The sequence below is a fragment of the Ambystoma mexicanum genome, chromosome 9 (assembly GCF_040938575.1).
Source record: "Ambystoma mexicanum isolate Mex_15411 chromosome 9, UKY_AmexF1_1, whole genome shotgun sequence".
NCBI classification, from domain to species: domain Eukaryota; kingdom Metazoa; phylum Chordata; class Amphibia; order Caudata; family Ambystomatidae; genus Ambystoma; species Ambystoma mexicanum.
Window position 1 is genome coordinate 573,253,046 of NC_090931.1, and position 27,812 is coordinate 573,280,857.

Sequence of the window (27,812 nt, forward strand, 5' to 3'; positions counted from 1 at the left end):
AGAACAAGTTACTTATGTAACGTTCTTTCGACTGGATGTTCCTCCCACGTATTCCTCATCTTGTGATAATTCGTTATCTCCAGCTTCGCTGCTTCGGAAAAAGAACATTTCTCGGCAGAGGGCGCTGTGCTCGAGGTCGTGGTGTTGATTGTCCCTCGACGGACTCCGTACTCTGTCGATGTCACCAATGGTATAAATAGCTTGAGCCACGCCCGTTGCTTCAGTTATGTTTTTTCGATGAAACATATAGGAGGACACCCAGGCGTGCCCCATGACCGATACATTCTTCGTGAGAGGAAAGTGTAAGAAAATGTAAACTGTACTGTGGGGTAGGATGGGAGGGTCGATGAGGAATACTTGGGAGGAACATCCAGTCGAAAGAACGTTACAGTTGGTAAGTAACTTGTTCTTCGAATGGATTGTGTCCTCCCACGCATTCCTCATCTTGCGATAGGCTCCCATAGCAGTAGCAATTTTGGAGGCAGGAGTACTAATTTCAGTTTTCGTGGACAGAATGCAGAACTGCCTTGGCAAATAAACCCTCATTAGAGGAGGCAGTATCCAAACAATGTTTAACAAAAGTATGCATTGTTTTCCAGATTGCAGCTGCACAAATATCTGCTGCCAGGACTCCCCTCTTTAGAGCCGCAGAAGTAGCCATTCCCCTCGTAGAATGGGCACAAAGCCCATCTGGTCGTTCTTTTCCCGCTAATCTGTAGCATTCCACTATGGCTAATATGATCCAGCGGGAAATGGTCTGTTTTGTTACAGATAAAAGCCTAATTTATGACCAGTATAACCCACGAATAGTTGGTCATCTTGTCTCAATTTAGCCATCCTTGAGATGTAAAAACTAAGAGCCCTCTTGGGATCTAGTCTGTGTAATCTCTCCTCTTCCTTGCCCAGATGAGGAGGATAAAAAGTTGGTAGTACTATTTTTTGTGACAAATGGAAGATCGAGACTACTTTTAGTAAGAACGAAGGTTTAACCTTAAGGACTACCTTATCCTTATAAAAAATAGTATATGGTGGTTTGCATGAGAGAGCCTGAAGTTCACTAACCCTGCGGGCTGATGATAGGGCACCAAGAAGGACAGTTTTTAGAGTTAAAAGCCTCAATGGACATGAATGCAGAGGCTCAAAAGGTATGCAAGTCAAGAATTTTAGTCCTAAATTTAAATCCCAAATTGGTACATGAAAAGGTACTGGAGGGTATACATTAGTAAGCCCTTTTAAGAATTGAATGATTAACGGTATTTTGAAATATGAAACCTCTTCCGAGGAGCGCTTGAAAATGGACAGCGCAGCAAGGTATCCTTTTATTGTTCCTATCTGGAGCCCCAGATTAGCTAGATTTAATTGAAAAGAAAGCACCATTGGGGTGTCACACTGAAAAGGGTCCACATCCTTGTCTTTGCACCAGTTACTAAACCTGTTCCAGCGACATCGGTGCAAAGATTTTGTTGCTGGTCTTCTGGCCGAAAGTAAGATTTCCATTGCGTCATCCGGAAGATCCCAATCCTTGTATCTCAACCTCTCAGAAACCATGCGTGAAGGTTGAGTGTCTTGACCTCTGGATGGAGAACTCGACCTTCCTCTAGCGAGAGAAGATCCCGTCTTTGTGGAAGACGTATTGGAGGGCAGATGGACATGTCCAGAAGGTCCGGGTACCACGTCCTCCTGGCCCAATCCGGGGCAATTAGGATCATGGTTTTCCTGAACTTTCTCAACCTCCTGATTACTTGAGGAATCACAGGGACTGTGGGAAATGCGTACAGCAGTGGAAACTTGCACTCCACTACGAATGCGTCTCCCAGAGCTCCTCTTTGAGGAAATTCCCTTGAGCAGTACTGATCGCACTTCTGGTTGATCGCGGTGGCGAACAGATCCACTTGAGGGGTTCCCCAAAGGGCGAAGATCTCCAGAAGGACTTCCTGAGCTATCTCCTACTCGTGAGAGACCGTGCTCTGCCTGCTCAGAGCATCTGCCGCCGTGTTCTTCTCTCCGGCTAGGTGAATTGCCAATAGAGAGATTCCTTCTCGTATTGCCCAGAACCATAGCTACATTGCCTCTCTGCACAGGTGGTATTGACCCTAGTCCTCCTCTTTTGTTGAGGTAGTACATGGCCACCGTGTTGTCTGTCACTATCAGGACATTCTTTCCCTGTACAGACGGAAGAAAGGCCTTCAGAGCTAGTTTGATTGCCCTCAGCTCCAAAAGCTTGATGTGTAGTTTGGACTCCGATGGAGACCAACGACTGCTGATTGTCAGATCGTTGGTGTGTGCTCCCCACCCCGTGAGTGAGGCGTCCGTCACTACTGTTATCTCCGGCCATTGTTGCCAAAAAGACTCTCCCTTGAAAATGTTGTCGTTGCAAGTCCACCATAGAAGATCCTGAGCAACTGCCCTTGGGACTTGTAGAAGATCCGACATATTCCCTGAGAACTGGGACCACTGAGTTCTGAGTGCCCATTGAAGGGATCTCATTCTCAACCTGGCCTCTGGTACTAGGAAAATGCAGGATGCCATGAGGTAAAGCAACCTGAGAAAATCGAAGGCCGTTAGACGTTGGGCATTCTGGAATTTTGTTACCATCTGCTGGATGTGGAGAGCTCTCACCTCGGGAGGCGAGGCTTTTCCCGAGGAGGTGTCCAAGACTGCTCCGATAAACTGGAGCTTCTGGGATGGTATCATGTGGGACTTCTTGAAATTGAGGGAGAGGCCCAATTTGTGGAGGAAGTGGCAGGTGATCAAAAGATGTTCCTGAGCTTGTTCTGCAGAACCTGCTCTGATCAACCAATCGTCCAGGTAGGGGTAGATGTGAATGCCCCCTCTCCTGAGACTTGCTGCCACAACCGCCAACAGTTTGGTGAAAACCCTCGGGGCGGAGGTCAACCCGAATGGCAGAACTCGAAATTGATAATGAGAATTGCCAATCGCGAACCTCAGGTACTTTCTGTGCTTTGGATGAATTAGCACATGAAAGTAAGCATCCTGATGGTCCAATGATACCAACCAATCTTGGAGTTGGAGAGCCTGAAGGATCTGAGAAAGAGTCACCATCTTGAACTTGTCCTTCCTGAGGAACTTGTTCAAGTTTCTCAAGTCCAAGATGGGTCTCAGTCCTCTGTCCTTTATTGGGATGAGAAAATCTGGGGAGTACCAACCCCTGTTCCTCTCCGCTATAGGTACCAGTTCTATGGCACCTTTCTCTAGCAGGGTTAAATTTTCCTGCAACAGGAGCGGATTGGGAATTTTGGCGGAGTTGGCTCCCGGTGGACGATTCGGAGGCCTTTTTTGGAAGGGGAGGCAGTAATCTTGGGCTACTGTTTCCAGTGCCCAAGCATCTGAGGTAATGCCCCGCCATTCCTTCAGATGCTGAGAGATCCTGCCTCCCACTGGTGTTTTGTGCAACAAGGTCTCAGAGGGATTTGGAGGCGGCTGCAGGAGTGGCTGAGGGTACAGATGCCGCTCCTGAGGCTGATTTTGCACTTCTTCCTCGTGCTCCACGAGGGAAGTTTCTTTTGCCCCTTTGAGAAGCCTGTCCTCTTCCTGTACCAAAAGAGGAGTAGTATCAAAAAGAACGACCCCTCCAGGAAGATGAGCCGGAATAGGGTTTTGGAGGCTGGCACAAAGAGGCGCTAATTGATTTAGCTGCCGCTTTCGAGGTCTGATGTTTTTCTAGGGTTTCATCAGCCTTTCTGCCAAAGAGCCTCGAGCCATCAAAGGGCATGTTGAGGAGTCTAGCTTGCACGTCTGGTGTAAACCCCGACTTCCTCAACCACGCAAATCTGCGTAGCACAACGCTTGCAGCCATGGATCTGCAGCAGTATCCAGTCCAGACTGGAGACATTCCCCCATTGCCTCCGTCCCGTCTTTAACTATATTCAGGAAGCCTTCCCTTTTCTCGCCTTCCGGAATATGATCAGCCGCCGCCGAAATACAGTCCCACATGGTATGGGTAAACCTGGCTAGGGTACAGGTGACATTTTCCAACTTAAGTGCCATACTGCCTGACGTGAAAACTTTACGTGCCCAGGCATCAACTTTTTTATCCTCTCTATATTTGGAGGGATAGTTGGATAGGCACTTTGTTTTATTCAAATATTCAGGATCCGTTCCAGCTGGTCGATACTTTTTTGGAAAAATGCTATCTGCAGCAGCAATACTCTCTGGTTTCTCCCAGTTTTTCTCCACAGTCCTTTGAAGGGCCTTGTGGAAAGGGAGAACAGGATCTTTCTGAGGTCCCTTGACGATTATATCCATCATGTCATCCTGTTCAAAAATGGGTTAAGTATTACCCCAACCCATATACTCAATTACCCTGGTCATAAGACCCCTGTACCCAGCATCTGCATGCTCTGCAGGATTAGGTCTGGCGAACTCTAATTCTGGGGATGTGTCAATTCCACTGGCAGAATGTAGAGTATCACTCAGGTCTCTCATTCTAGATTCCTGATCAATAAGTTCCTCAGGAACTTGTCTTGTACCATAAGAAACTCCAAGAGGAGTAACTTCGTCTTCTTCTGAAGCAGATTCTTCATAAATTGCTGACAGACTTGAAAAAGTCTGATCTGGGCAATGGAGTGAATCTCCTTTCTTCCTCTACTATCCGCGTCGAAGGAATTGATAAATCCTTCCAAATTGTCGAAGGGGTCTTCGAAGACTTCAAAGATGACTTCGATACTGGCGTCGAGGATGTTTTCGGTTTTGGAGTCAAAATTATCGACGCCCAGGGCATCGACGAAGTCGTCGAAGTCTTCGACGGCTTGTGTTTGTTGCATGGCACTGGAGAAGTGCTCGACTCTTGAAGAGTCTTCGACGGATTTACGTCGACTCGAGTTCTTTTAAATTCCTCGACGCTACCGGTCTTTGCGATGGTAGTCTTGGACTTCCCTTTGTCGTCCAATGGAGCGACTTTAGGGGTATGGCTTTTTTGAGTGTCTTTCGAGGGGGTCGGGGCTGCGTTCTCGAAAACCTCCATCTTTTTACGGAATGCTTCCCACTTACTGGGAGAATCCGATTTAGTCGGACATCGAATTTCATAGGTCGACTCTGAAGAAGAAGATGATGATGAGGGAGATCTATGTCTCCTCTTCATTTTTTTAGATGATGACGAAGAGTGTCTTGATCTACTCCTAGATCGAGATCTCTTTGAGTGCCTATGGCGATCAGATTCCTTCGAATCAGTCGCTTTCTTATGCCTTTTTGACATAGCCTTCTTGGAGGCTTCCCTCCCCACCGACAGTTTACCTCTCCTCTCACGAAGAGCTTTCGCGGTCATGGATTGACAGGACCCGCAGTCGTCGGTTTGGTGACTGGAACCGAGACACCAGAGACAAATCCGGTGGGGATCGGTGATCGACATTTTAGATCCACAATCTTCACACTTCTTGAAACCCGTCTTGGGTGTCGAAGGAGTTGAAGATGACGACATTTTCTTCACAGAAAATAGAAGCGCGCCGTTCTCGATAGCGAAGCGATCCGAAAAATGGAACTGAAGCAACGGGCGCGGCTCGAGCTATTTATACCATTGGTGATGTCGACAGAGTACGGAGTCCGTCGAGGGACAATCGACGCCACGACCCCGAGCACAGCGCCCTCTGCCGAGAAAACTTATTTACGAAGCAGTGAAGCTGGAGATAACGAATTATCACAAGATGAGGAATACGTGGGAGGACACAATCCATTCGAAAAGGGGACAGCATGTAGGAGTATTTTTAATACACCCTAAAAACTATGGCCATCTGAAGAGGAAAAACACAAAACAAGATGCTTTATCTCAATTATAACAAACACAGAAGAGTTCTGAAATGGAGTGAACGCCAGTCATGAAACCACTTTAACATTAGAAGCCCTAAAATTCTTAAGCAGAACTGACTTGATAAAAATCAGATGGTAATGCAGGTCTTAGTTGGCTATACCAATTGTGTCTTAGTGTCCAAAAGACTGACATAATTAGTAATGAAGTTTTTATCTGGTTGGTTTCATCTTGACTTTGTGTTTTGTATAAATCGTATGATATTTAGGTTTTTCTATTAAAAGGTAATTAGTAACCACAGCACTATACTAATGATTCTTTTTGTATTTTGTCATATTAACTGGTCAATGAGCAGTAGTTATAACATGTTGTGCTGTATTGCTTGTTGTGTTACGTGAAAGGTTGATTTGATTCATCATATCACATTAATAAAAGAGTCAAAATGATAACTTACTATAGTTACCAAGCTATCCACAATGTATTTCTCGAAAAGTGAACTTTCCTTGCCAGATACTTACCTAATCGATAATGCCTGAAAATAACAATGTCTTGTCCTGCAACCCTAGGAACTCCATCCATTAATTCCTGGTTAACCTCAAGCGTCCGTTTTTAGCTACTTGCGAACAACTGTTTATTAGTCTCTAGTAATGTAATGGGGAAAGACGGCGGGAGACACATTGGCTGCTCTAAATTCAGACAAGTTGATCTGCATATAAGAATACCTAGATAATCAGGGTTGTTGATCACTGGACACATTAGTAACACGTTAAAAGGAACAAATTACTTACCAACTGTAACATTCTCTCGACTGGATTTTCCTCCCACGTATTCCTTATCTTTGATGTTCATTTCCAGCTTGCTGGCCTCGGAAAGAATTTTCAGTAGAGGGCGCTGCAGGTCGATGTCCCTCGAGTCGATGTCCCTCGGAGGCCTCTGTATCGGCGTCAACGTCATCATAGGTATAAATAGTCGTATGCAGCGTCCGTTGCTCAGTTCTGTTTTGAAGTGCAATGTTTGTCCAGTACGAGATAGTTAGTATCCTTGAGAGACCGTAGGCTGCAACTACAAGGGAGGTTTTACTGCGGGGAAGGATGGGAGGAGCGATAAGGAATATGTGGGAGGAACATCCAGTCGAAAGAACGTTACAGTTGGTAAGTAACTTGTCTTTCAAATGGATTGTGTTCTCCCACATATTCCTTATCTTTGATAGACTCCCAAAGCAGTATTGTGTGCAGGAGGCAGGAGTACAATTTAGTATGGTATAAGAGTGCACAGAGTGCAATACAGCTTTCCCAAATTTAGTTTCTTGGCTAGTGGAGGAGTCTAGACTATAGAATTTTGTAAAGGAATGTGCAGACGGCCATGTAGCAGCTGCACAGATGTCTTTTATTGGAACTCCCCTCTGGAGAGCTGACGAAGCTGCAATACCCCTGGTTGAATGAGCACTTAGGTGCTGCGTGGGATCGTTCCCTGTCAATTTATAGCGTTCTAGGATAGTTAAAATTATCCATCTTGAGATGGTTTGTTTAGTGATGGCTAGGCCTAGTTTATGTCCTGCATACCCCACAAACAACTGGTCTGCTTGCCAAAGTCTTGCAAGTCTGCTGATGGAGAAACTCAAAGAAGGCTTTCGATCAAGTCTGCAGTCTTTCCTCCTCTTTCCCAGGATGAGGTGGAGGATAGAATGAAGGTAATGTTATTTTTTGTGTAATATGAAATTCTGACAACCTTTGGGAGGAAATTAGGCTTCACTTGAAGGACTACCGTATCCTTGTGGAATATATTATGTGGAGGTTTGCAACATAAAGCTTGTAGTTCGCTCACTCCCCTGGCAGAAGTTATAGCCACTAGGAAAACTGTTTTGAGAGTGAGAAATCTTAATGGGCAGGAATGGAGGGGTCCAAAAGGAGTGCCCATTAGACATTTTAGAACTAGATTTAAGTCCCACAGGTGGACTTGAAAAGGAGTTGGTGGGTAGACATTAGTCAACCCTTTCAGAAATGGAATGACTAAAGGCATCTTGAAATATGAGGGTTCATCAGCCGTGCGTTTGAAAATTGATAGCGCAGCGAGATAACCGTTAATTGTGCCGACTTGTAGACCTGAATTTGCTCGGTATAATAGGAAAGTTACTACCATCTGTGTGTTGCATGAAAAAGGGTCAATAGTCTTATCTCTACACCAGATAGAGGAACTATGTCCTCCTGATCCAGTCCGGGGCAGTTAGAATCATGGTTCTCCTTAATCTTCTCAGCCTCCTTATTACGTGAGGAAAGACGGGGACTGGAGGAAATGCATAAAGAAGTGGAAACTCCCAGCTCACCACAAATCCATCTCCTAGAGCTCCTCTGGGGAAATTCCCCAGAGCAGTACTGTTCGCATTTCTTGTTGAGACTCGTCTCAAACAGATCCACCTGAGGGGTTCCCCAAAGGGCGAAGATCTCACGAAGAAGTTACTGAATTATCTCCCACTTGTGGGAGACTGTGGTCTGCCTGCTCGGAGCGTCCACCGCTGAGTTCTTCTCTCCGGCTAGGTGGACTGCTGATCGAGAGATTCCTTCTCCAATTGCCCAGAACCAGAGCTGCATTGCCTCTCTGCACAGTGGCAGTGACCCTACGCCTCTCTTTTGTTGAGGTAGTGCATGGCCACTTTGTTGGCCGTCATTATCAGAATTTCTTTTCCCATGTACTGATGGCAGGAAAGCTTTCAGTGATAGCCTGATTGCTCTCAGCTCCAATAGGTTTATGTGTAGATTGGACTCTGATGGAGACCAACGAATGCTGATGGTCGAATCGTTGGCATGGGCTCCCCACCCCGTAAGTGAGGCATCCGTGACTATCGTTATCTCCGGCCATGGTGGCCAAAACAGTTCTCCTTTGAAGATGTTCTCCCGACAGGCCCACCAATGAAGGTCCCGAGCGACACTGTTCGGGATTTGTAGGAGATCTGACATCTTTCCTGAGAATTGTGAACATTGGGTCCTTAGAGCCCAATGGAGAGACCGCATTCTCAGGCGGGCCTCTGGCACTAGAAAAATGCAGGATGCCATGAAGCCGAGCAACCTCAAAAAGTCGAAGGCTGGCAGATGCTGGGCATTTTGAAATCTGGCCACCATCTGTAGAATATCTTGAGCCCTCATCTCTGGTGGCAAGGCTTTTCCCAGGGATGTGTTCAGGACTGCTCCAATAAATTGGAGTTTCTGTGATGGTATCATGTGGGACTTTTTGAAGGAGAGGGAGAAACTCAGCTTGTGGAGGAAGTGGCAAACATAGTCCAGATGATCTCGAGCTTGTTCCGGGACACTGCTCTGATCAACTAGTCGTCCAGGTAGGGGTAGATCTAAATCCTTCCCCTCCTGAAACTTGCTGCCACAACCGCCATTAGCTTGGTGAAAACCCTCGGGCGGAGGTTAGCCAAAAGGCAGAACCCGAAATTGAAAGTGAGAGATGCCAATGGCGAACCTGTTACGCTCACCTGGTATCCATGGGGATGCCACCCAGCCAGTTGGTCGTTGGTGCCCTTTTCAATGATTCTCTGGTGCAGTTCTCCGTGGAATTCCATCTTGTTATTGAAGTTGGTGTGCTCTCCGTCCTGCTTTCTGGGCAGGGGCGCGTTGTCTTTCGTGGGCGCGTGTGGTCCAGTTACTTCACTGACAGTGGCCCAAGTAATGTCTTTCAGGTAGGTCTTATTGCGGTTTACGGAGTTGCTATTCTTGCATGCCTTTTCTCTGTTTGATAATGTGTCTTTTTTATCTTCCTTAGGTGTGCGGGGCGTCTGCTTGGCGAACTGGGTAGGCTGGTTCTCGCCGGTAAATGATGGCGCACAATAGCGCTGTGATGCGCTAAGTAGTCGCTTTGCGCAGCGCAGCGAAGTCTTGTCTTCACTGACCTGCGTTTTCTCTTTTTCGTAGGTCGCGGTGTGCTCCCAGCGCGGATGGAGTTCCGGAGCTATGCCGGTCGAACAACCACCAGCCAGGTAAGTTTCTAAGCAATTTGTGATTGAAATGTCTCTACTACCTTCTTTAATGAGGTCTTTCTTCCTTTCTCAGGTCCTTCGATCCGGGTGGCGAACCATCCACACGAAGCTGCCCAGGAGCTGTGAACAGTGAAGGATGGAGACTGCAGTTAAGATTCTGCTGCTAACCATGTTCTTTGTTGTTTTCTGCAGGTACGGATCTTGCCAGGCTCGTGAGAAGCTGGACACGGTGAGCGTCACGTTGCTAGTAGTAAAGTAACGCGAAGCGTGTTGTCTTGTTCGGGTGTGGTTTAAATAGTCTCTGCAAAGTAGTCCAGGTAAAGTAGTCCCTAGGCCACCACACCTAAAACACTATACCGCATAGCTTGGTTCTAGGAATCAAGCTATGTGGATGCATCCATGTTGGCTGAATGCCTGAATAAAGTAGTTCCCTTAACTGATGTCTTTCCCTATTTATGAGCCAGGCGCCAAAGGCGCCAGGACTGCCCCCATGAGCGCCTGTGAAGCGGATGCCAGGCCTTCTTTGTGATCAGAGTCTGATTCCACCTGGCCAATGGGCGTGCCAGTGGGGATCAGGGCTGAGGGTCGTGACAGAACCTCAGGTACTTTCTGTGCTTTAGATGGATTGGCACATGAAAGTAAGCATCCTGAAGGTCCAGAGATACCAACCAATCCTGAAGTTGGAGGGGCTGAAGGATTTGAGAAAGAGTTACCATCTTGAACTTGTCTTTCCTGAGGAATTTGCTCAATTCTTGTGTCCAATATGGGTCTCATGCCTCCTTCCTTTTTCGGGATTAGGAAATATGGGGAGTACCAACCTTTGTTCCTCTCCGCTACAGGTACCGGTTCTATAGCACCTTTCTCTAGCAGGTCTGAAATCTCCTTCATAAGGAGCGGGTCTGGAAACATCAACGGGTTGTTCCCCTGTGGATGACTATGAGGGGTGTGTAGAAAAGGTAGGCAGTAACCTAATAGCCTGCCATTCTGTCAAATGTTGAGTTAACCTGCCTCCTACTTGTGTCTTGTGTGGTGAGACCTCAGAGGGGTTTTGGAGCGGCTGACGCAAATGCTGAGGGCAAGGCAACACCTGCGGATGCAGACTTGGTACCTTTGACCCGTCCACCACAGGTAAATAGTCTCTGGCCCCTTTGAGCTGGCTGCCCTCTGACTTTTCCGAAACCATAGTAAAAGCGAAAGGACTTACCCCTCCAGGGCGTACCTGTGGGGTGGTTTGGAGTTTGTCGATCTGCAGTTCCAAGGGATTTGGCCGCTGCTTTGGAGGTTTGCAACTTCTCGAAACTGTCATCAGATTTTTTACCAAATACATCGGTGCTGTCAAAGGGCATATTCAGAAGACTGGATTGCACATCAGGAGCTAAGCCAGATTTCCACATCCACGCAAATCTACAGATTGTGGTACTAGCCACCATGGCTCTGCTGATGCTGTCAACAAAGTCAAGACCAGTTTGAAGGGACTCACACATCGCATCCCTTCCGTCCTTGATAATGCTCAAGAAACCGTCCCTCTCCTCTCCCTCTGGGAGGTGGTCAGCCGCCATCGAAGCACACTCCCAAACGTTGTGGCTGAACCTTGCCAGCAAGCAAGTGGCGTTAGCAGACTTAAGAGCCATGCTATATGCCGAGAAGACCTTCTTGGCCATGGCATTAAATTTCTTGTTGCCACAATCCTGTGGAATTGTGGGGTATGCTGATTGTCTGACTGATGAAGTAGCAGCTTGGACTACTAGACTCTCTGGAGTCGGGAGCTTAGATAATTAAGGATGGTCTGAAGTTAATGTCCTATATTTTGCAGAGAGTTTCTTACTGACTGCAGGAATTACTTCTGGAGTCTCCGAATTTGTGGCTACTTTTTTCTGCAATGCTTTATGGAAGGGAACTATAGGGTCTTCTTGAGGTCCCTTATCTAAAATGTCCGTTAGGTCATCTTGGTCAAAAGAGGGTGTAGGTCTCGTCCACCCGATATATTCCATTACCCTGTTCATAAGTGACCTATAACTTCCTTCAGCATGATCACCAGGCTCCGGTTTACTAAAGTCTACCTCTGGAGAGGCATCAATACCACTGGCCTCATGTAAGGACTCTTGTAGATCCTTTAGCCTAACCTCTTCTGGTACAAAATCCTCTGGCACAGGTCTTGTAGATTGAAGACCAAAAGGCCTTTCTAAATCCGAGTCTTTCCCTTCTTCAAATATGGAAGATAAAGCCTTGAAATATTCAGGGCATGGAAGGGGTGTGAAGCCCATCTCACGTGATTATGGAGCTATATTAGTCATCACTGACTCGAAAAGACTCAAAATCATCGAGGTAGACGTCATAGGTCTCAACATAATAGAGAAAGGCGTCAATGTACTTGAGATTTGGGACTTTCTTCGATGTCGCCAATGGGGTCAACACCGGTCTCGACATTCTCAAAGGAGACTCTGATGCCTCGGGTGTGGATGGCGTTGAAGGTGTACGAGGTGCCGGTAATTTCTCCTTCAAAGTCGTCGATGGCGCAGATTTAGACTTCAGCGGTAAGGTTGATGCCTTATGCGTCGAAGAGGCTTTTTCTCTACTCGAGGGTTCATGATGCTCTCGAGGAGTATGTTTTGCTGAGGTCGACGACTCACAGCTTTTATGTTTATCAGGTTTTTAACCCGGGGTATCGCCCCTAGGTATCTCCGAGCTGGGGCAAAGCTGCGTTCTCAAAGACCCTTAACATTTTCAAACAAAAATCTTCCCACTGAGCCGGGGAGCTGTACTTCGTGGGACAAGCAACTTTTTCTGGGGAACTGACGGACGAAGATGAGGCCGATCTATGGCGCCTCTTATTGTGCCTCAAAGCAGATGAGTGGTGTGATCCGCTTCTAGATCTCGAGCGGGAATGCTTTCTTTTTCGACAAGGAGGCGACGGTCTTGATTCGTCAGAGGTCAATTTTGATGGTGTAACAGATTTAACAGTCTTACCTTTCTCCAGCTTCCCCCTACGCTCCCTCAAGGCTTTCGCCATCATAGAAAGACATTCTTCACACTCTGAACACGGGTGCTCTGGGCCCAGGCACCATAGACAGATCCTGTGGGGATAAGTCAACAATATCTTTTTACCACAATCCTTACATTTTTTAAAGCTGGATCAGGGCGTTGATGGCGCTGACGAAGATGCCATAGTGGATTGAAGATTCAATGTTTTTTCTTCACAAAATTTTGAAGATTTTGATTCACCGAGGAACCAAGCGTTACGTCTCGGAGGCTTACGAAGCGCGGAAAAACTGAACTGAGCAATGGATGCTGCGGAGGCCTCCGAGGGACATTGACTGGAGGGACATCGACGTGCAGCGCCCTCTACTGAAAAAAACTTTCCAAGGCCAGCAAGCTGGAAATGAATATCCAAGACAAGGAACATGTGGGAGGACAAAATCCATTCGAAAGTTCCTTTTTCCATTTGTTGCTTACCATTATTTGTCAATATTGTCCCTGCTGTTGAAAGCAGATTTGTTTGGTTTATTTTGAAATATTGCTAAGGGATAGCCGTCAGATATTATTAACTGAGGCATGGTTCATTGTTATCAGTTCATTCATACTGTGCGTCGTAAAGTATTAGTTTGGGCTAAAGTTAGTTTACTAAAGGCAAGAAACTGGAAACAAATCATGTAATGTTAAACGGCTAAACAGATGTGTGAAAAGGAAGAAAGTGATTATTCTTATGTATAAATAGGAAACAAGGAAACCGGTATTTTACAATAAACTTATGTTATAAAAAACATACATCCTGAATAAAATATATATCAAGACATTTTAAGATGTTATGCCTCTAAGACAAGGGGCGTCAACATTGTATTGCATAAGTTCTTCCAATCAACTCTAGGGAGCAAGATTTCTAATGTAAAAGGCAGAAAAGTGTCAACACATCTCTACATGTCTATCTGCAGGTCCCTTATTTGGGTAACATCTATACAGCAATAAAAAAAATCGTTCTACAAAGAGATCCTGACTAAAATACATTTTCCCCACAGAGACACTGTCATGGGGAAGGGGAGAAGCTTTAACACAAGTTCAGACATGGGGCTGCTCATGAATTTAAATCAAGTTGAGATGTGGAACTTTTGAACCTCAAACCAAGTTTAAACCTGACTGTCCGATGGCAAAGTCTACATCCACATGAAAAAGAATGACAATGCATTACTTACCGTAAAAGCATTTCTGATGGTTGTATCTGCTTAGATTCACATGCTGTGCATAGATCCGACATCCAGTGGTCAATGCAGAGTATTGCATTTTGTTTTTCGTAGTCGAAAAGGGGACGTCGACAAGGCGTGTCTGTAACACTATCCCTATAGTGACGTGCGGTGTACCCAAAATCCCTCACGCGTCGAGGTCCCTCTGTTTGTATTTTTTCTGCCCTAAGGGAGCCTTCTAGACGTGAGTGAGTACAGAAAAGAGAGAGATATAAAAGGATGTCTATGTTCCTTCCATCCGAGCGGGGAGGAAGGGTGGGCGCATGTGAATCTAAGCAGATACAACCATCAGAAATGCTTTTACGGTAAGTAATGCATTGTCTTCTGATGTTTGTTAATCTGCTTAGAATCACATGCTGTGCATAGACTAGCGAGCAGTACCCGGAGTTGGAGGTGGGTTGTGAGAAGGAACAGTAGAGAAAAGGTGTCTTAATACTCCTTGTCCCACCTGGGAATCAGCTCTAGAGTGGGCATCTAGACAGTAATGTTTTGTAAAGGTGTGTACAGAACTCCAGGTTGCCGCTTTGCGGATGGACTCAAGGGGAACATTTGCAATTAATGCTATGGATGCCCCAGTGCCACGAGTAGAGTGTGCTCTTGGCTTGAAGGGTAGTTCTCTCTTAGCAAGAGTATAACAGAGAGTGATGCATTGAACAATCCATCTAGATATAGTGGACTTTGATACTGCATCTCCTTCTCTTCCTGCTGCCACCGAGACAAAGAGCTGATTAGTCTTTCTCAGTGGTCTAGTTCTTTCCATATAAAACATGACAGCTCTGCGCACATCAAGTGTATGCAGGCTCTTTTCTCCTAGATTTGAAGGATTTTGAAAGAACGTTGGTAGTTCTACTGACTGGTTGACATGGAATTTCGAGGTGAATTTCGGTGCAAACCTTGGGTGTGTGCGTAGAACCACCTTATCTCTGTGAACCGTTACAATGGGGTCTAGAACAGAAAGAGCCTGTAGTTCACTTACTCTCCTAATGGAGGTGATAGCTATTAGAAAAGCAGTCTTAAGAGTGAGGTCTTTAAGAGTTGCCTTGTGCATGGGTTCAAAGGGTGAACCCATGAGCCTGGTGAGTACCACATTTAGGTCCCAGCCTGGAGCTGGGTTTGCTATTGGAGGGTGTATCCTTTTTGCCCCTTCCATGAAGGCTTTGATAACTGGGACTTTCCACCATGACACTTTGAGTTGGGAAGTGGTGTATGCAGAAAGTGCCGCTAGGTGGACTTTAATAGAAGTGAATACTAGACCCGAGTCCAGCAAATGGGTCAGGTACAGGACAATTTGTGTGGGAGAGCAGTCAACGGGGTTGATGCTTCTTCCTCTACACCAGATGACAAATCTCTTCCATTTGCTAGAATAACAGTGACGAGTGTTAGGTTTTCTAGCTTCCCTGAGAATGTCCATGCACCTTTGTGGAAGTTGTAAATGTCCAAATTCTATGACCTCAGGAGCCAGGCTGCTAAGTTCAAGGTTTGAGGGCATGGATGCAGTGTCCTGCCCTTGTCCTGTGACAGCATGTTGTACGGGCATGGCAGTTTCACTGTTGGAGACAGACATCTCCATCAGATGAGCGAATCATGGTTGCCGGGCCCAATAGGGGCCACTAGTATCATGGTGGCTTGTTCCCGGTGCATCTTGTGCACAATCTTGTTGAGAAGGGGAGTTGGGGGGGAAAAGCGTTAACAAATTTCCCTGACCATGGAATCGATAGACCGTTCCCCTTGGACTGGTTCTGAGGGTACCTGGAGGCGTAATCTTGGCATTGTGAGTTCTCCAGGGTTGCAAACAGGTCTATTTCTGGGAAACCCCACTGTGTGAAGACGTCGAAGACGATGTCTTCGTGTAACCGCCATTCGTACTCTGCGGGCAGGGGGAAATCTCTGCTGAGTTCGTCTGCTAGCAGATTGAGTTCCCCTGGTACATGTTGTGACAGTAGGAACATGTGTCTGAGAGCCCACTTCCAGATGTTCTGGGACAGCTTGGACAGTCCTGGAGAGTGGGTTCCCCCTTGCTTGTTGAGGTAGTACATGGCTGTGGTGCTGTCCGTGAGGACCATCACCACCTTTCCTTGTAGGTGTTCCTGGAAGGCTTTCAGTGCCTTGAACACCGCCAGTAACTCCAGTAGATTTATGTGCTTGGATGCTACGCTCGGAGTCCACACTCCGTGAGCAGTCTGATGGGATAGGTGAGCCCCCCCATCCTTTGAGGGATGCGTCTGTGGTTAGAGTGGCTGCCACTGCGGGTGTGGCAAAAGGTTTCCCTATTAGCAGGTTTTCCTTTGTCCACCACCGTAGCGAGAGAACCAAGGCCTGCGAGACCACCACTAGATCGTCCCATTGTCCACTGGCTGTAGAGCCACTCTTGCATTGGGCGGTGCGCAGGCGCGCGTGAGGTACCAAATAAATACATGACGCCATCATTCCTAGCAAGCGCATTGCTTTGCGTACCGTCACCTCTCGACCTGCCACATATTGGGGGATCTGAAACAGCATGTTTTGGACCCTCTCGCTGGAGGGGAAGACGAGGCCGTCCTTTGTTCGAATTAGAGCCCCTAGGAATTGTTTGATCTGGCTGGGGTCTAAGCTGGACTTCTTCTCGTTGATGGAGAAGCCCAGTTGGAACACAAGGTCTACGGTCTTTTGGGTATTGGAGAAGCATGTTTCGTAAGAATCCCCTGTTATGAGCCAATCGTCGAGGTAAGGGTATACTGGGATGGACAACTTGCGCATATGTGCCGCTGCCACTGCCAGTACTTTCGTGAATACCCTTGGTGCTGATGCTATCCCGAAGGGTAGCACTCTGAACTGGTAGTGTTTGTTCTCTATCATGAACCTGAGGTATTTTCTGTGCGCTGGCAACATTAAAATATGAAAGTATGCATCTTTCATGTCCAGTGTTGTCATGTAATCCCCTTGTGATAGTAAGGGGATTACTTCCTGTAAGGTTACCATACAAAACTTTTGGGGTTTGACAAATTTGTTCGCTGGGCGCAGATCTAATACAGGGCGCATGGTTAGGTCCTTTTTGGGTACAAGGAAGTACACTGAATAAATACCTTCCGTTACCTGAGATAGAGGCACAACCTCTATAGCTCCTTTTTCCAGTAGCTGTTCCACTTCCTGTAGAAGGATGGCAAGGTGTTCTGGTGTCATGCGTCGTCCCCGTGGGGGTTTGTATGTTGGGGAACTGTTGAATTCTATACAGTATCCGCGGGCTATGGTTGATAGTACCCAACGGTCTGATGTTATTCCCTCCCATGCTGGAAGAAACGATGTTAACGGACCCCCGACCAGCGATGCATGGGAGGGGACCCAGATCTTCGGGTCATTTGCTGTTATTGGCCTGGGAGCCTCTAGGGGTAGAGGCCCGACCTCTCCCCTTGACACGGCGTTGGCCTCTCTGATTGTACTGGCCACTATTACCCTGGTTAGAGGACCAGTTGTTGGCAGAGTATTGTTGTTGTTTCTGCTGCTGGCGTTGGCCACGAAAAAAAGCGCTTATTGCCATAGCCGCGTCTGTTAGGGGGCCTAGAAATATGGTCAAGGGTCTTGATAGTGTCAAACTCCTTTTTAGCATTTTCTAGGGCCTCATCAACTGCCTTACCAAAGAGAAAGGTATCCTCTATAGGTTTGTTGATCAGGGAAGCCTCTGTTTCAGGTTTAAACCCCGAATTGCGCAGCCAGACATGGCGTTTGAGGAGTATCCCTTGGACTAGGGAACGCCCAGCAGTCTCTGCAGCATCTAAAGTGTTTTTAACAATGCTTTGGTTCACTACTGTCCCTTCTGTGATTGTGGCCAGAAGGCGTGTACGCAGGGGTTCTGGTGCCTCTTCAGCGTCACTACGTAGCTTGCTCCACTGTGCGTAGCTTGCTAGTAAAGAGTTGTTATTAGCGATCCTTGCTGAGAAAGCGGCAGAAGCTGTGATTCTTTTCCCCAGGGCATACAGCTTTTTCCCCTCCTTGTCTGGAGGTGCCTCGCTGGTGGACAGTGGCCCCCCTGCCCTCTTCCTTGTATTAGTTACTACAAGGGAGTCTGGTACGGAGTGGCGCCTGACATACAAAGGGTCAGAAGGAGATGGACTGAAGAGTTTTTCTATTCGAGGGTTGACCCCTCTGACCAACGCAGGAGTGGATAGAGAAGGGGTGATTCTTCTTTTTACTGAAGCAAGGAGTGGAATGGTTTGACTGACAGGGGGTTTCTCCTTAATTACTTTTTCCACAAAGTCAATGTCAGGAGAGGTCTCCCCTGTGTCTAATTCGAAATGCGCTGCTGCTTTGCGCAACAGTGCATTAAACGTAGGCTGGTCATCTATAGGAGATCTGTTCCTAATTGGCGAGTCTTTGGGAGGAGATAGGGTTATGGCATCAGGGTCAGAGTACGCTGTTGGGGACTGCCAGGGGTGTGAGGTAACTACCTCTAATTCTTCTCTGAAGCCCCCTGCACCTGTATCTGGATCTTCTTGAAAACCCTCCTCCTCTAGGTTTTGTTCTTCCTCTACACCCAAAAATTCATCCTCTTCCTGAAAATGTTGTTCCTCTTCAGTGAGGTCATACACATCTAATTCCTCATGTGAAGGATTAAACAGCCTAGGAAATTTGACCCTGGGGTCCTTCTCTTGGTCTTTTGGGTGTTGGTAGGTTTTGGTGTTCCATAAACCTTTCAATTTTCTCCATACAGAAATGGAGTCTCTCCAGAGTTTCATGGGGTACCCCTGAGTAGTCTGGGGGGGGGGGGGGGAGGAATTAGTGTTTTCTGCCTGGAAACGCTTTGACCTCTCCCACAATGTCGAAGAAAGGCTTCCGTCGCCGTCTGAAAAACCTTCCGGTAGGCCAGGAGTCCCTCTAGATGAAGGGGGCAGTTCCTGGCTCCCCTTCGGCTTTTTCGGCGTGTCTCTAACCCTTTGCGCGGTATTCGACGTGTCTTTCGTCGTCCGCTTATGGGCATCGGTGGAAACAATCCCCGCTAGGCTCTCGACAAATAAATTGTCTGTGGAGGTTTCTGGCCTCGACGTTACGGGCGTTGCGTGTTGTACTGCGACGGGCGCTCTTACATGGAGCGTTACGTCGGATGGTTTTGGGGTAGCGCCTTTATCTGTGGAAAGCCCAGTCGCTGGTCGCGGCTGCGTTTGCGAGCGGGGCTTTATACTCTTACGGTCTGAGGTAGACGCCGGGGTGCCCTGCGTCTCCTTCGGCGCTGATGGATTCTTCGTCTTTGACGAAGAAGAGCCGTGGGTTGTGTGCTTATGGGAGTGAGTCTTTTGTGCGTCCTTGTCGCTGGGGTGTTCATCCCCATAAGCAGGGCGTGAGCCGAGCCCGTCGGGGCCGGTGACGGACGGCGAGGAGCGTGAGCACTCCCTCGAGAGGTTTAAGACTTCCGCAACGGAGGTCGTGTTATCACCTTCCTCGTCACTTTCCGCAACAGCGGCGGCGGGTGAGGAATTGGACTTCGACATGGCGTAGGCCGCCCACCTCTTGACTCTACGTTCTTTTAGAGTTTTGGGTTTTAAAAGTTGACAAGCCGCGCAGCCGTCTTCTTTATGATCGAGGGGCAAGCAACGATTACAGCGTTTATGCTTGTCCTTCCAGGTGTACTTGCCCTTGCAGCGCGGGCAAAACCTAAAGGGTGTCCTCTCCATAGCTGAGGCAATAATTTGTGGTGATAACAACCCCGAGGGAAAGGGAAGGGAAAAGGAAAGGCATTCTCGAAGAGAAACAAGATAGTTCCACCCCCACTCTCCCTACTGTATGTTGGCCGGCGAGGCCAGGCCACGTGTTCGGTAGCACCGAAGGATCTCCTCCGTTTCGTCTCCTCCGTCGAAGATCTTGTTCAGCGGAGAAACAGCTCCGCAGCTACGTCGAGGGGAGGGATCTATGTGTTAATGTAATAAGTCAGGACCAAGGTCCAGGAAATATGTTTTGCAATGTCTCTCAAGGAGCTCCGCGTAAAGGCGACCAAAAGCTGGGCGGAAAAAACAATCTGAGGGACCTCGACGCGTGAGGGATTGTGGGTACACCGCACGTCACTTTAGGGATAGTGTTACAGACACGCCTTGTCGACGTCCCCTTTTCGACTACGAAAAACAAAATGCAATACTCCGCAGTGACCACTGGATGTCGGACCTATGCACAGCATGTGATTCTAAGCAGATTAACAAACATCAGAAATATGGTTTTCTATAAAACACAAGAAACATGAATGCATTGATTTAAGGATCTGCTTGGTGATTTGTTAAAGTCTAGCATTGGGGAGAGAGTGATATATGATCATGTAAGTCACAATGAATGCAGATTCCACTAGAGTGAACAAAGGTCAAAGGAGAAATTCGAGATTGAACAGCTCCTTATTGAAGAGCTGCAAACGTAGTACAAAATGAGACCTCGGTCGACAGCTTGAAAATCGGTGCAAGTGGAAACATTGTCAGTCGTACAGAATTCATTAATAAACACAGGCTTTGGGTTTTCTATCCTTCGTTCTGCCAGCTGTTGGAGTTTGTTGATCACCAGGATCTAGGGGTACAAGTGCCAATCCTGGTAATGCTTACTGTTCGGAGTACCTGGGAACGGTCTTAAGACATCTCAAGAAACTCAGTCTTCCCTTGCATGTCATGTCAGTTGGTGCAGCATAGTCATTATCTGTAACAGCAACTGTCAGTGACGAGCATGTTCATCTTCCGTGTGATTGTAAGGGACATTTAAGTTCTTATTGAACACATACCTGTAAACATTAATATAAAAGCCATATTATGGGTGCTAGTTTCCATGCTGGATTTCCTCTTGTGCAATTGTTTCTATGTTACTACATCTGATCACAGGCTGCTCTGCTTTACCAAGATTCTCTGCCTGATGTTTCTTGACGACAAACCTTTGACACCTCCATATGCAGCTGTAGATCTAAAGAGCTAGACTTGTTTGAATTAAATCCCACTTTAGAGACAGTCTTCGATACACACAAATATATGCATTTTCACTGGCAATAAAGATCATAAAGCACAATTGGTGTTTATATTGAATTTAAATGGTACAATCAATGTGTGTAAACAATGACTTTAACCTCTGTTCTTCTGAGATGGTTTATTTCTTAGATTCCTTTATTAGCCTATCTATTTGTTTTGATTCAGTCCTTAAGATTTTTATAAAACAAGACCAAACCTTTCAATGTGATATTGTTCCATGATAATCTATTGTCTACTTTCCTGTTCTTTACATCTTTAACCGCCAACTGAATTTGTTTAGCAGAACGTAGAAATTATTCAAACAGTCTCAGATTTTGCACAAGGAACTATCAATTATCTAAATATTCCTCATGAGACTAACCTAGAAACTCCAGTGTTAGTGTTTAATGAGACCTGAAGTTTCTACATCATCGATTGACGTAAGGTAAGTGAGTCGCATAATTGATGAAAAAAGAATTGACAGCTACTTCTTAATTTAATTGTGCTCTTACAGTTTCCATAAAATGTCTTCAGGTGTGAGTACTTAACACATTTCAAAATAAATTCAGAGAATCATATGGTGAGATGTGTTTTTTCAGCTTCAAAAAAGCATAGATGAAATTTGGTAGAACTTCATGTATTAGACATATTTCCCAAAAATCTTGCATCCATTTCCGTTACCATGTATAAAAAGGATTCTTATTTTCTTAAAGCAGGATTGTAGAACACCTGTAGGTCTCTTTTCGAACCGGAAGTGTGCGTCGCAGATAAATATGTTATGACATTTCTTCTCCGTAATGTTGTTAGTGTGAGATTCCTTGCAATGAGTGTCATATTTAAACTGGCCTGGGAACTCAGTGTTTCTGCAGAGTACAACGGGAGCCAGAGGCCAAAGCAGGCTGGTCCAGATGCTTCTCAGCCCGCATCTTTTAACCTTATCTGCTCCTCTTTCCGGCTGCTCAAAGTCCACTTATTTTCTGGCATCGTTATGCTATTAATCGGTATGGTGGAAGAGCCTGGATTTCCATTCTCTACTCACAGGTCATTTTTCACCAACTGATTTCAATTGATATTTAATTAACATTTTATATAGTGAGCATTATATTGTAGACCTTTTATTTTTTATATTGCTAACAGACTTGTTATTAATTTGTTTATTTTTAGTAAGTTTATTAGCCGTTTGTAGGTTTTATATTTGTTGGATTTTAACATTTTAGCAAAAGCTTTTGTGATAGTTCTGCAAGACTGGGAAAAAACGCGGAAGGGAGGCCCTAAATGAGTCAACCACAAAGCAAATCTCAATTTGCTTTGTGGTTGACAAATTGTCTGAAACCTGGCAATCTAATCTTACCAAGCTTTAGCCCCAAGAATGAGCTCTCATTAGGTTATTATGGTTTTTAAGACAATCCAATTACAAATACAATGCATATAAAAAATTTTTATAAGACTAACGAAGAATTAAATTTGAAACTGTTACGATGGCAACCTTGTATTCCATAAAGACGGTTAAGGCGTGATCTTCTAGATTCATCACTGTATGGCACAGCAAACCAGGGCATTTCATTGAAGTATTGCTTAAAGGAGTCTTCAGATCTGCAGAACACAAAACAACAATTTTAAAAATCTTCCCCTCTTGAAAATGCCTTAACCTACCTACTTTCCGCATTCGTAAGCAAGATTACTATGAAAAACTATACAGCATCCAAATGAGCTTGTGTTTCGTACAGAAGCTAGCCATTTTTAATGTTTGTACATATCGCCCTGCACTTTAATACACCTATATAGCCTTATATAACAGAGGATTGCAATTGTGACTTTCCTGCATTTACATCACTTGACACCACTGTGAATTGCAAGGGTTACAGTAATGCTTTCATATATTACCTACAAAGTGGGTCTATTAATTAAACCTTCACCCTTTATGCTATGAATCCTGGCATCCCCATATGCACTATGATCTAATATGCCATTTACATTCTCTTTCTCTGCTTAGTTCTACCCTTGCTCCGTACATCACCCACATCTTAAATGTTTCCTCTGTGCACTTCTAAAACTTGCTATTAACCGTAGAACGCTATCAAATAAGGCACTCATATTAGCCAGTGTACAAAGAACAACACATTACTTACCTCTGGTAATGTTTTGTCTGATGGATAGTCCTCATTTTAAGTAGATTTTCAGGCAGCAGCAGATTTTGGAAAATATTTTGTCACCAGGGTGCCATGTGGTGCAGAGCCCTCAACACTCTTTCGGCGAAGCCAGATGTGACGTTGACAGTGTAAGGGAGGCATGGTATCACAAGTATGAAACTGACTTAAAAAAGGTCCAATTTGTAAAATCTTTATTTGAAGTTTCAATGGGGTTGGTGAAATTCCTACTTTGCCCTATAGCTAAGATGGGAGTAGTCTCGGCCATCAAATAATAAATATAACAGTCCTAGTTGAGTCTATCAAATCAAAATGGTCTATAATAACGAAACCTAATGCCTGCCCTATATCTTGTACACAAAGTATGAAAAGGAGAATATGTATGTAAAGGAAAGTGTTCAAATATAAAGAATAAAGATGGCTGAGTCAGCTCTCCTCCCCACGTTGGAGAGCACGAAGTAAGGCGGTCCCTGTAGGCGTGATGCCACATTGTAGCTCAGATTTTTAACACAAAGGCAGTTAAAAACACAGCTCGTAGCCAGCCTGGCCTTCCCCGGTAAAGTCTTACTTTCCAATTTCCAAAACACAGTTCACCATAAAGTTCACATCAATCAACCTCGCTGGGGCTCAGACCTTTCACAGCAAAAGTTCACGTTGGTCTCGCTCAGTCAGTCTCAAAGCTTTCACAGCAAAACAAAAACACTTCTCCCTCAGTCGGGCTCGGGCCGTTTCCTGATGTCGAAGACTTTCAAGTGTGTGTGGCGTTTTCTACAGACCTCCGCAGGACCACTTTGACTTTCCAGCTTTCAACTCACTCATGTTATTTGCCCCTGTGCTTCCTGGTCTGGGTAGTTCACTGTGTTATGCATCAAAGTTCAACGTTCACCTTTTTACTCTACCCTTCTCTCTGGGTTAATTTTCATCACCTCACTTTTACAGTTCATTCACTTTATCACAAATAAGGTTTTTCACCTTTCACAGAGACTTTCAAATGGGTTACTTCCTTTCGCCCGGACCACTCAGTTACTCAGTATCGCTGACTTTACAGCTATCGTTACTTCAAGGTTCATTTGCAGGTCTGCCTTTCTTGGCGTCTCACTTACACGTGTGCAGTCTTCAATTGAGCAATATAATGCGGACACTTCAATCTTTCTTTAGCACACACCGGTCTCTGTCACTTGCCAAATCAGCGGCTGTGTGCGTTTGTCTTTGCTGTCTTCCAGTTTGCGAGTCAAAGTTAGTACCAGAGGCTTGGCCTCGCCTGCCCAACTCTGCCACTCACCCGGGAGGGTCGCTGGAGTCCTTCAAAAACAAAGCAGCCTTTTTGTTTGGGCTTTAGCCTTCTACACAGGTGTTTCATGGCCTTTTGGAGCACTGTACTTCTTGTAATTAAAAGACACTAAAGCAGAAATTCTCAAACCATAAAAAGCTCTTATTGGCGTTGTAGAATGGAAGGGGAATTAATAATCGGAGGGAGAAACATCAGTGAGAAAGAAGATTACTTACCTCTGGTAATTTGTTCTTGAAATGGATTGTGTCCTCCCATGTATTGCTTATCCCAGATATGCCCCAATAGCAGCACACATTTGCAGGAGGAGGGAAAAATAAAAAGGACGCCCAAGCTGACCTCAGACAAAAGCAGGAGTAATGGTGCGACAGGGTATAATAGCACTTTGCAAATTTATGTAGAGATAACCATGCTGTTGCTTGATCTATGTCTATAATTGGGATGCCACCATGGAGGCTGACAAGGTGGACATCCCCCTAATGGAGTGGGCCCGAAAGCCCTCTAAAATGTTCTTCCTTGCTATATTGTATCATGCAGAGACTGCCAACACAATCCATTTGGACAGTCGACAAATCGCCGGTCCGCAGATTTAAACTGGCTGGTTCTGGTTACATAGAAATTCAATTCATGGCCAAGTAACCTCTCTACGGGCCAGTAGGGGCGGGCGAAAATTCCACTGGCAAAACTGAATTGGCAAAATGCACCAAAAAATATTTTCCAGTGGCTGGGCGGTCTTCCACCTTTTCTGCCAATTTTTGACTTTTTTTGCTGCAGGAATTGTTTTCCCCTGAAACTTTGTCTGTAACGCACACAAACCGAAATATTAGTAGAAAACAATCTAAAAAGGGGAAAAAACACCCCTTTCCGCCCCAAATTAGTTTTTAAAAAAAACATTTTGAAAAAATGTAACTTCGGCCAGGAAAAAGGTCCCAAACTGCCAGTTCCGCTGTGCAGGCAAAATTGGGCGATTGGTCCGAATTGTGCCTGGATTCTGCACATTTTCCTGCATAATGGAATTAAACATTTTCGCCCATCCCTAGTTCAGAGGATAGACACCTAAACTTTCCGAACAAGGTGAAATCCTGATACTTCTTTAGGTAGAAAGGGTGGGCACACTGCTAGCATCACCTTGTCCTTTGAAAAAACTGTGAAAGGTGGCTCACCCTTCAGGAGGAGGCAATTACCACTAGGAAAATCCTCGTACAAGTAAGTAATCTAAGTGGACAGCAATGCATTGATTTGAACGAGGCTCCCATCAAGAAAGTTAGAACGAAATGTAAGTCCCAGGCCGGCACCACAAAGACGGTTGGATGAAAGGTATTCACCAGTCCCTTAAAGAACTGCAACACTAAGGTGAAATGGGAGCCTTGTCCCAGCATGCGTTTAAAGATGGAATGCGCTACTATGTGTACATTGACTGTGTTAACCCAAAGCCACTGGTAGGACAACTACAGAAGAAACTGTTGCCATATTGTATACATAAGGGTCCAAGTCTTTTGCGCTACACCAGCTGAAAAATGTCTTCCATTGGGAGAAGTAAACGGTCTTTGTTGCTGGTCTTCTGGCCGTAAGCAACACCTCCATGACATCTTCTAGAAGATCCCAGTCTCTATATCTCAACTTCACAGAAGCTGAGTGTGGAGATTGAGGGTGTTGATGCTGGGATGGAGAATCAGACCTTCTTGTGCATGTAAGCGCACTCTGTGAGGAAGATGTCGAGGAGGGCAGAAGGCCATATCCAAAAGATCTGTGGTATCACATTCACACGGCCAGTCCGGGGTGATAAGGAGCATGGTCATTCCAAACCTTCTCAACCACCTGATGACAAAGGGATGACAGGAATCGATGAGAACACACATAGAAGTGGAAAATTCCAGTCCACCACAAACGCATACCATAGTACGCCTCTCAAGGGAAATTCCCTGGAGCAGAAATGGATGCAAACAGATCTACTTGAGGGGTTCCCCAGTGGGTGACTATCTCTGCAAAGACATTCTGGCACAGATCCCATTCGTGAGAGACCAAGCCCTGCCTTCTCAGGGCATCTGCCATGGTCTTCTCCTTTTCAGCAAAGTGGATCGTGGAAAGGGAGAACCTGTTCTATAATGCCCGAAACCAGGGCTGCATTGCCTCCCCGCACAGTGGTAGTGAGCCTAACCATCTTCTTGTTGATGTAGTGCATATCCACCATCTTGTCTTTCATGAGCAGGATAGTTTTCCTATGCATCGAAGGAAAAAAGCCTGTCTGCGTCTGAATGCCCTCATCTCCAATGGGTTTGTGTGACGTTACCTCTCTGCCGTGGACCACAACCCACTTAGCATCAACTCATTCAGGTGTGTGCCCCAGCCTTTTAGGGAAGCATTCGTAACCATGGTTGCTTCCAGCCACGGTTTCCAAAATAGTTGTCCTGCCACACAACATCCTGAGAGACCATATTCGGGACCTGAATTAAGTCTGTCATACTGCCTGAGAATTACGACCACAGATCCTAGGGTCCAATGGAGCGACTTCATTCCCAGTCCAGCCTCAGGCACCAGGAAGATGAAGCGTCATGAGGCACAGCAACCAAAGGAAAACCAGGGCTGGCTGGCAGTGTGGGGGAGTTTTGGAATATGGGAAGCATCTGGTGGATGTGTAAAACCTTGTATTTTGGGGGATGGTGGTGTCCTTTCCCAAGGAGGAGTCCATGACCGCTTTGATGAACTGGAGTGTTTGTGAAGGTGCAACCGGAGACTTCTCTAAATTGATGTAGAGGCCCAACTTGTGCAAGAGGTGGTAGGTGTTGTAGAGGTGTCCTTGAGTTTGCTCTGAAGAACAAGCTCTTATTAACCAGTTATCCAGATCGGGGAAGACGTTGCTCCACCCTAGGAAAAACCAAGAGATTTTTCCCACCTTATTCCCCAGGGTTCTACTACATTAAAGCCCAAAGAAATACTGTCTCTCGGAAGTCCCGATTCTAGAGGCAGAATAAAAAGGGACAACCACTTTAGTGGAGTATTCAGTGGAGAATGTTCAAAGGGAAGAGGCGATATTCGTCCCTTTTGTAATTCCCATCAAACTCTCTCTCCCCCCCCTTTATACTATCAGGGAGTATTCGAGTTCACACCCAATCTGCCCCTGCCCAATCCTGAGAAACACTGGGACGAAGATGATGCAGATGGGAGTCATGAGGATTGCAACTTCCCCACACAGATAATAGGCAGAGCATGAGAGCACACACTGAGCGAGGCAAAGCACACGAGGAAACAGTTCCAAGATGGCAGTTTAACAAGAGGAGAAAGACGGCAAAACAGAAGGGGATTGCAAGGATGGAAGTTTCCTTGACCTTTTCGACAAGGGACCGTTACATTCATGAAACCTCGAGAATAGAAAACTTAAGGCCAGGTAACAGAGGTGAAGAATCCTGAATTGTGTGTCGGGGATACCCAGGGCTCTCGCGCGTCGCTAATCAAGCCGGAGAGAATCA

General features: G+C 45.9%; 1 protein-coding gene across 2 annotated transcripts in view; it reads right to left on the reverse strand.

Annotated features, from left to right (window-relative positions):
• The window catches only part of NXN (nucleoredoxin), a 743,311-nt gene that overhangs the window by 314,396 nt on the left and 401,103 nt on the right, over window positions 1-27,812 (reverse strand). For both annotated transcript variants that reach the window (XM_069615174.1, XM_069615175.1), the window contains exon 5: window positions 22,397-22,503. In XM_069615174.1, the coding sequence (XP_069471275.1) occupies window positions 22,397-22,503 (107 nt within the window). The remainder of the gene's footprint in view (window positions 1-22,396; window positions 22,504-27,812) is intronic.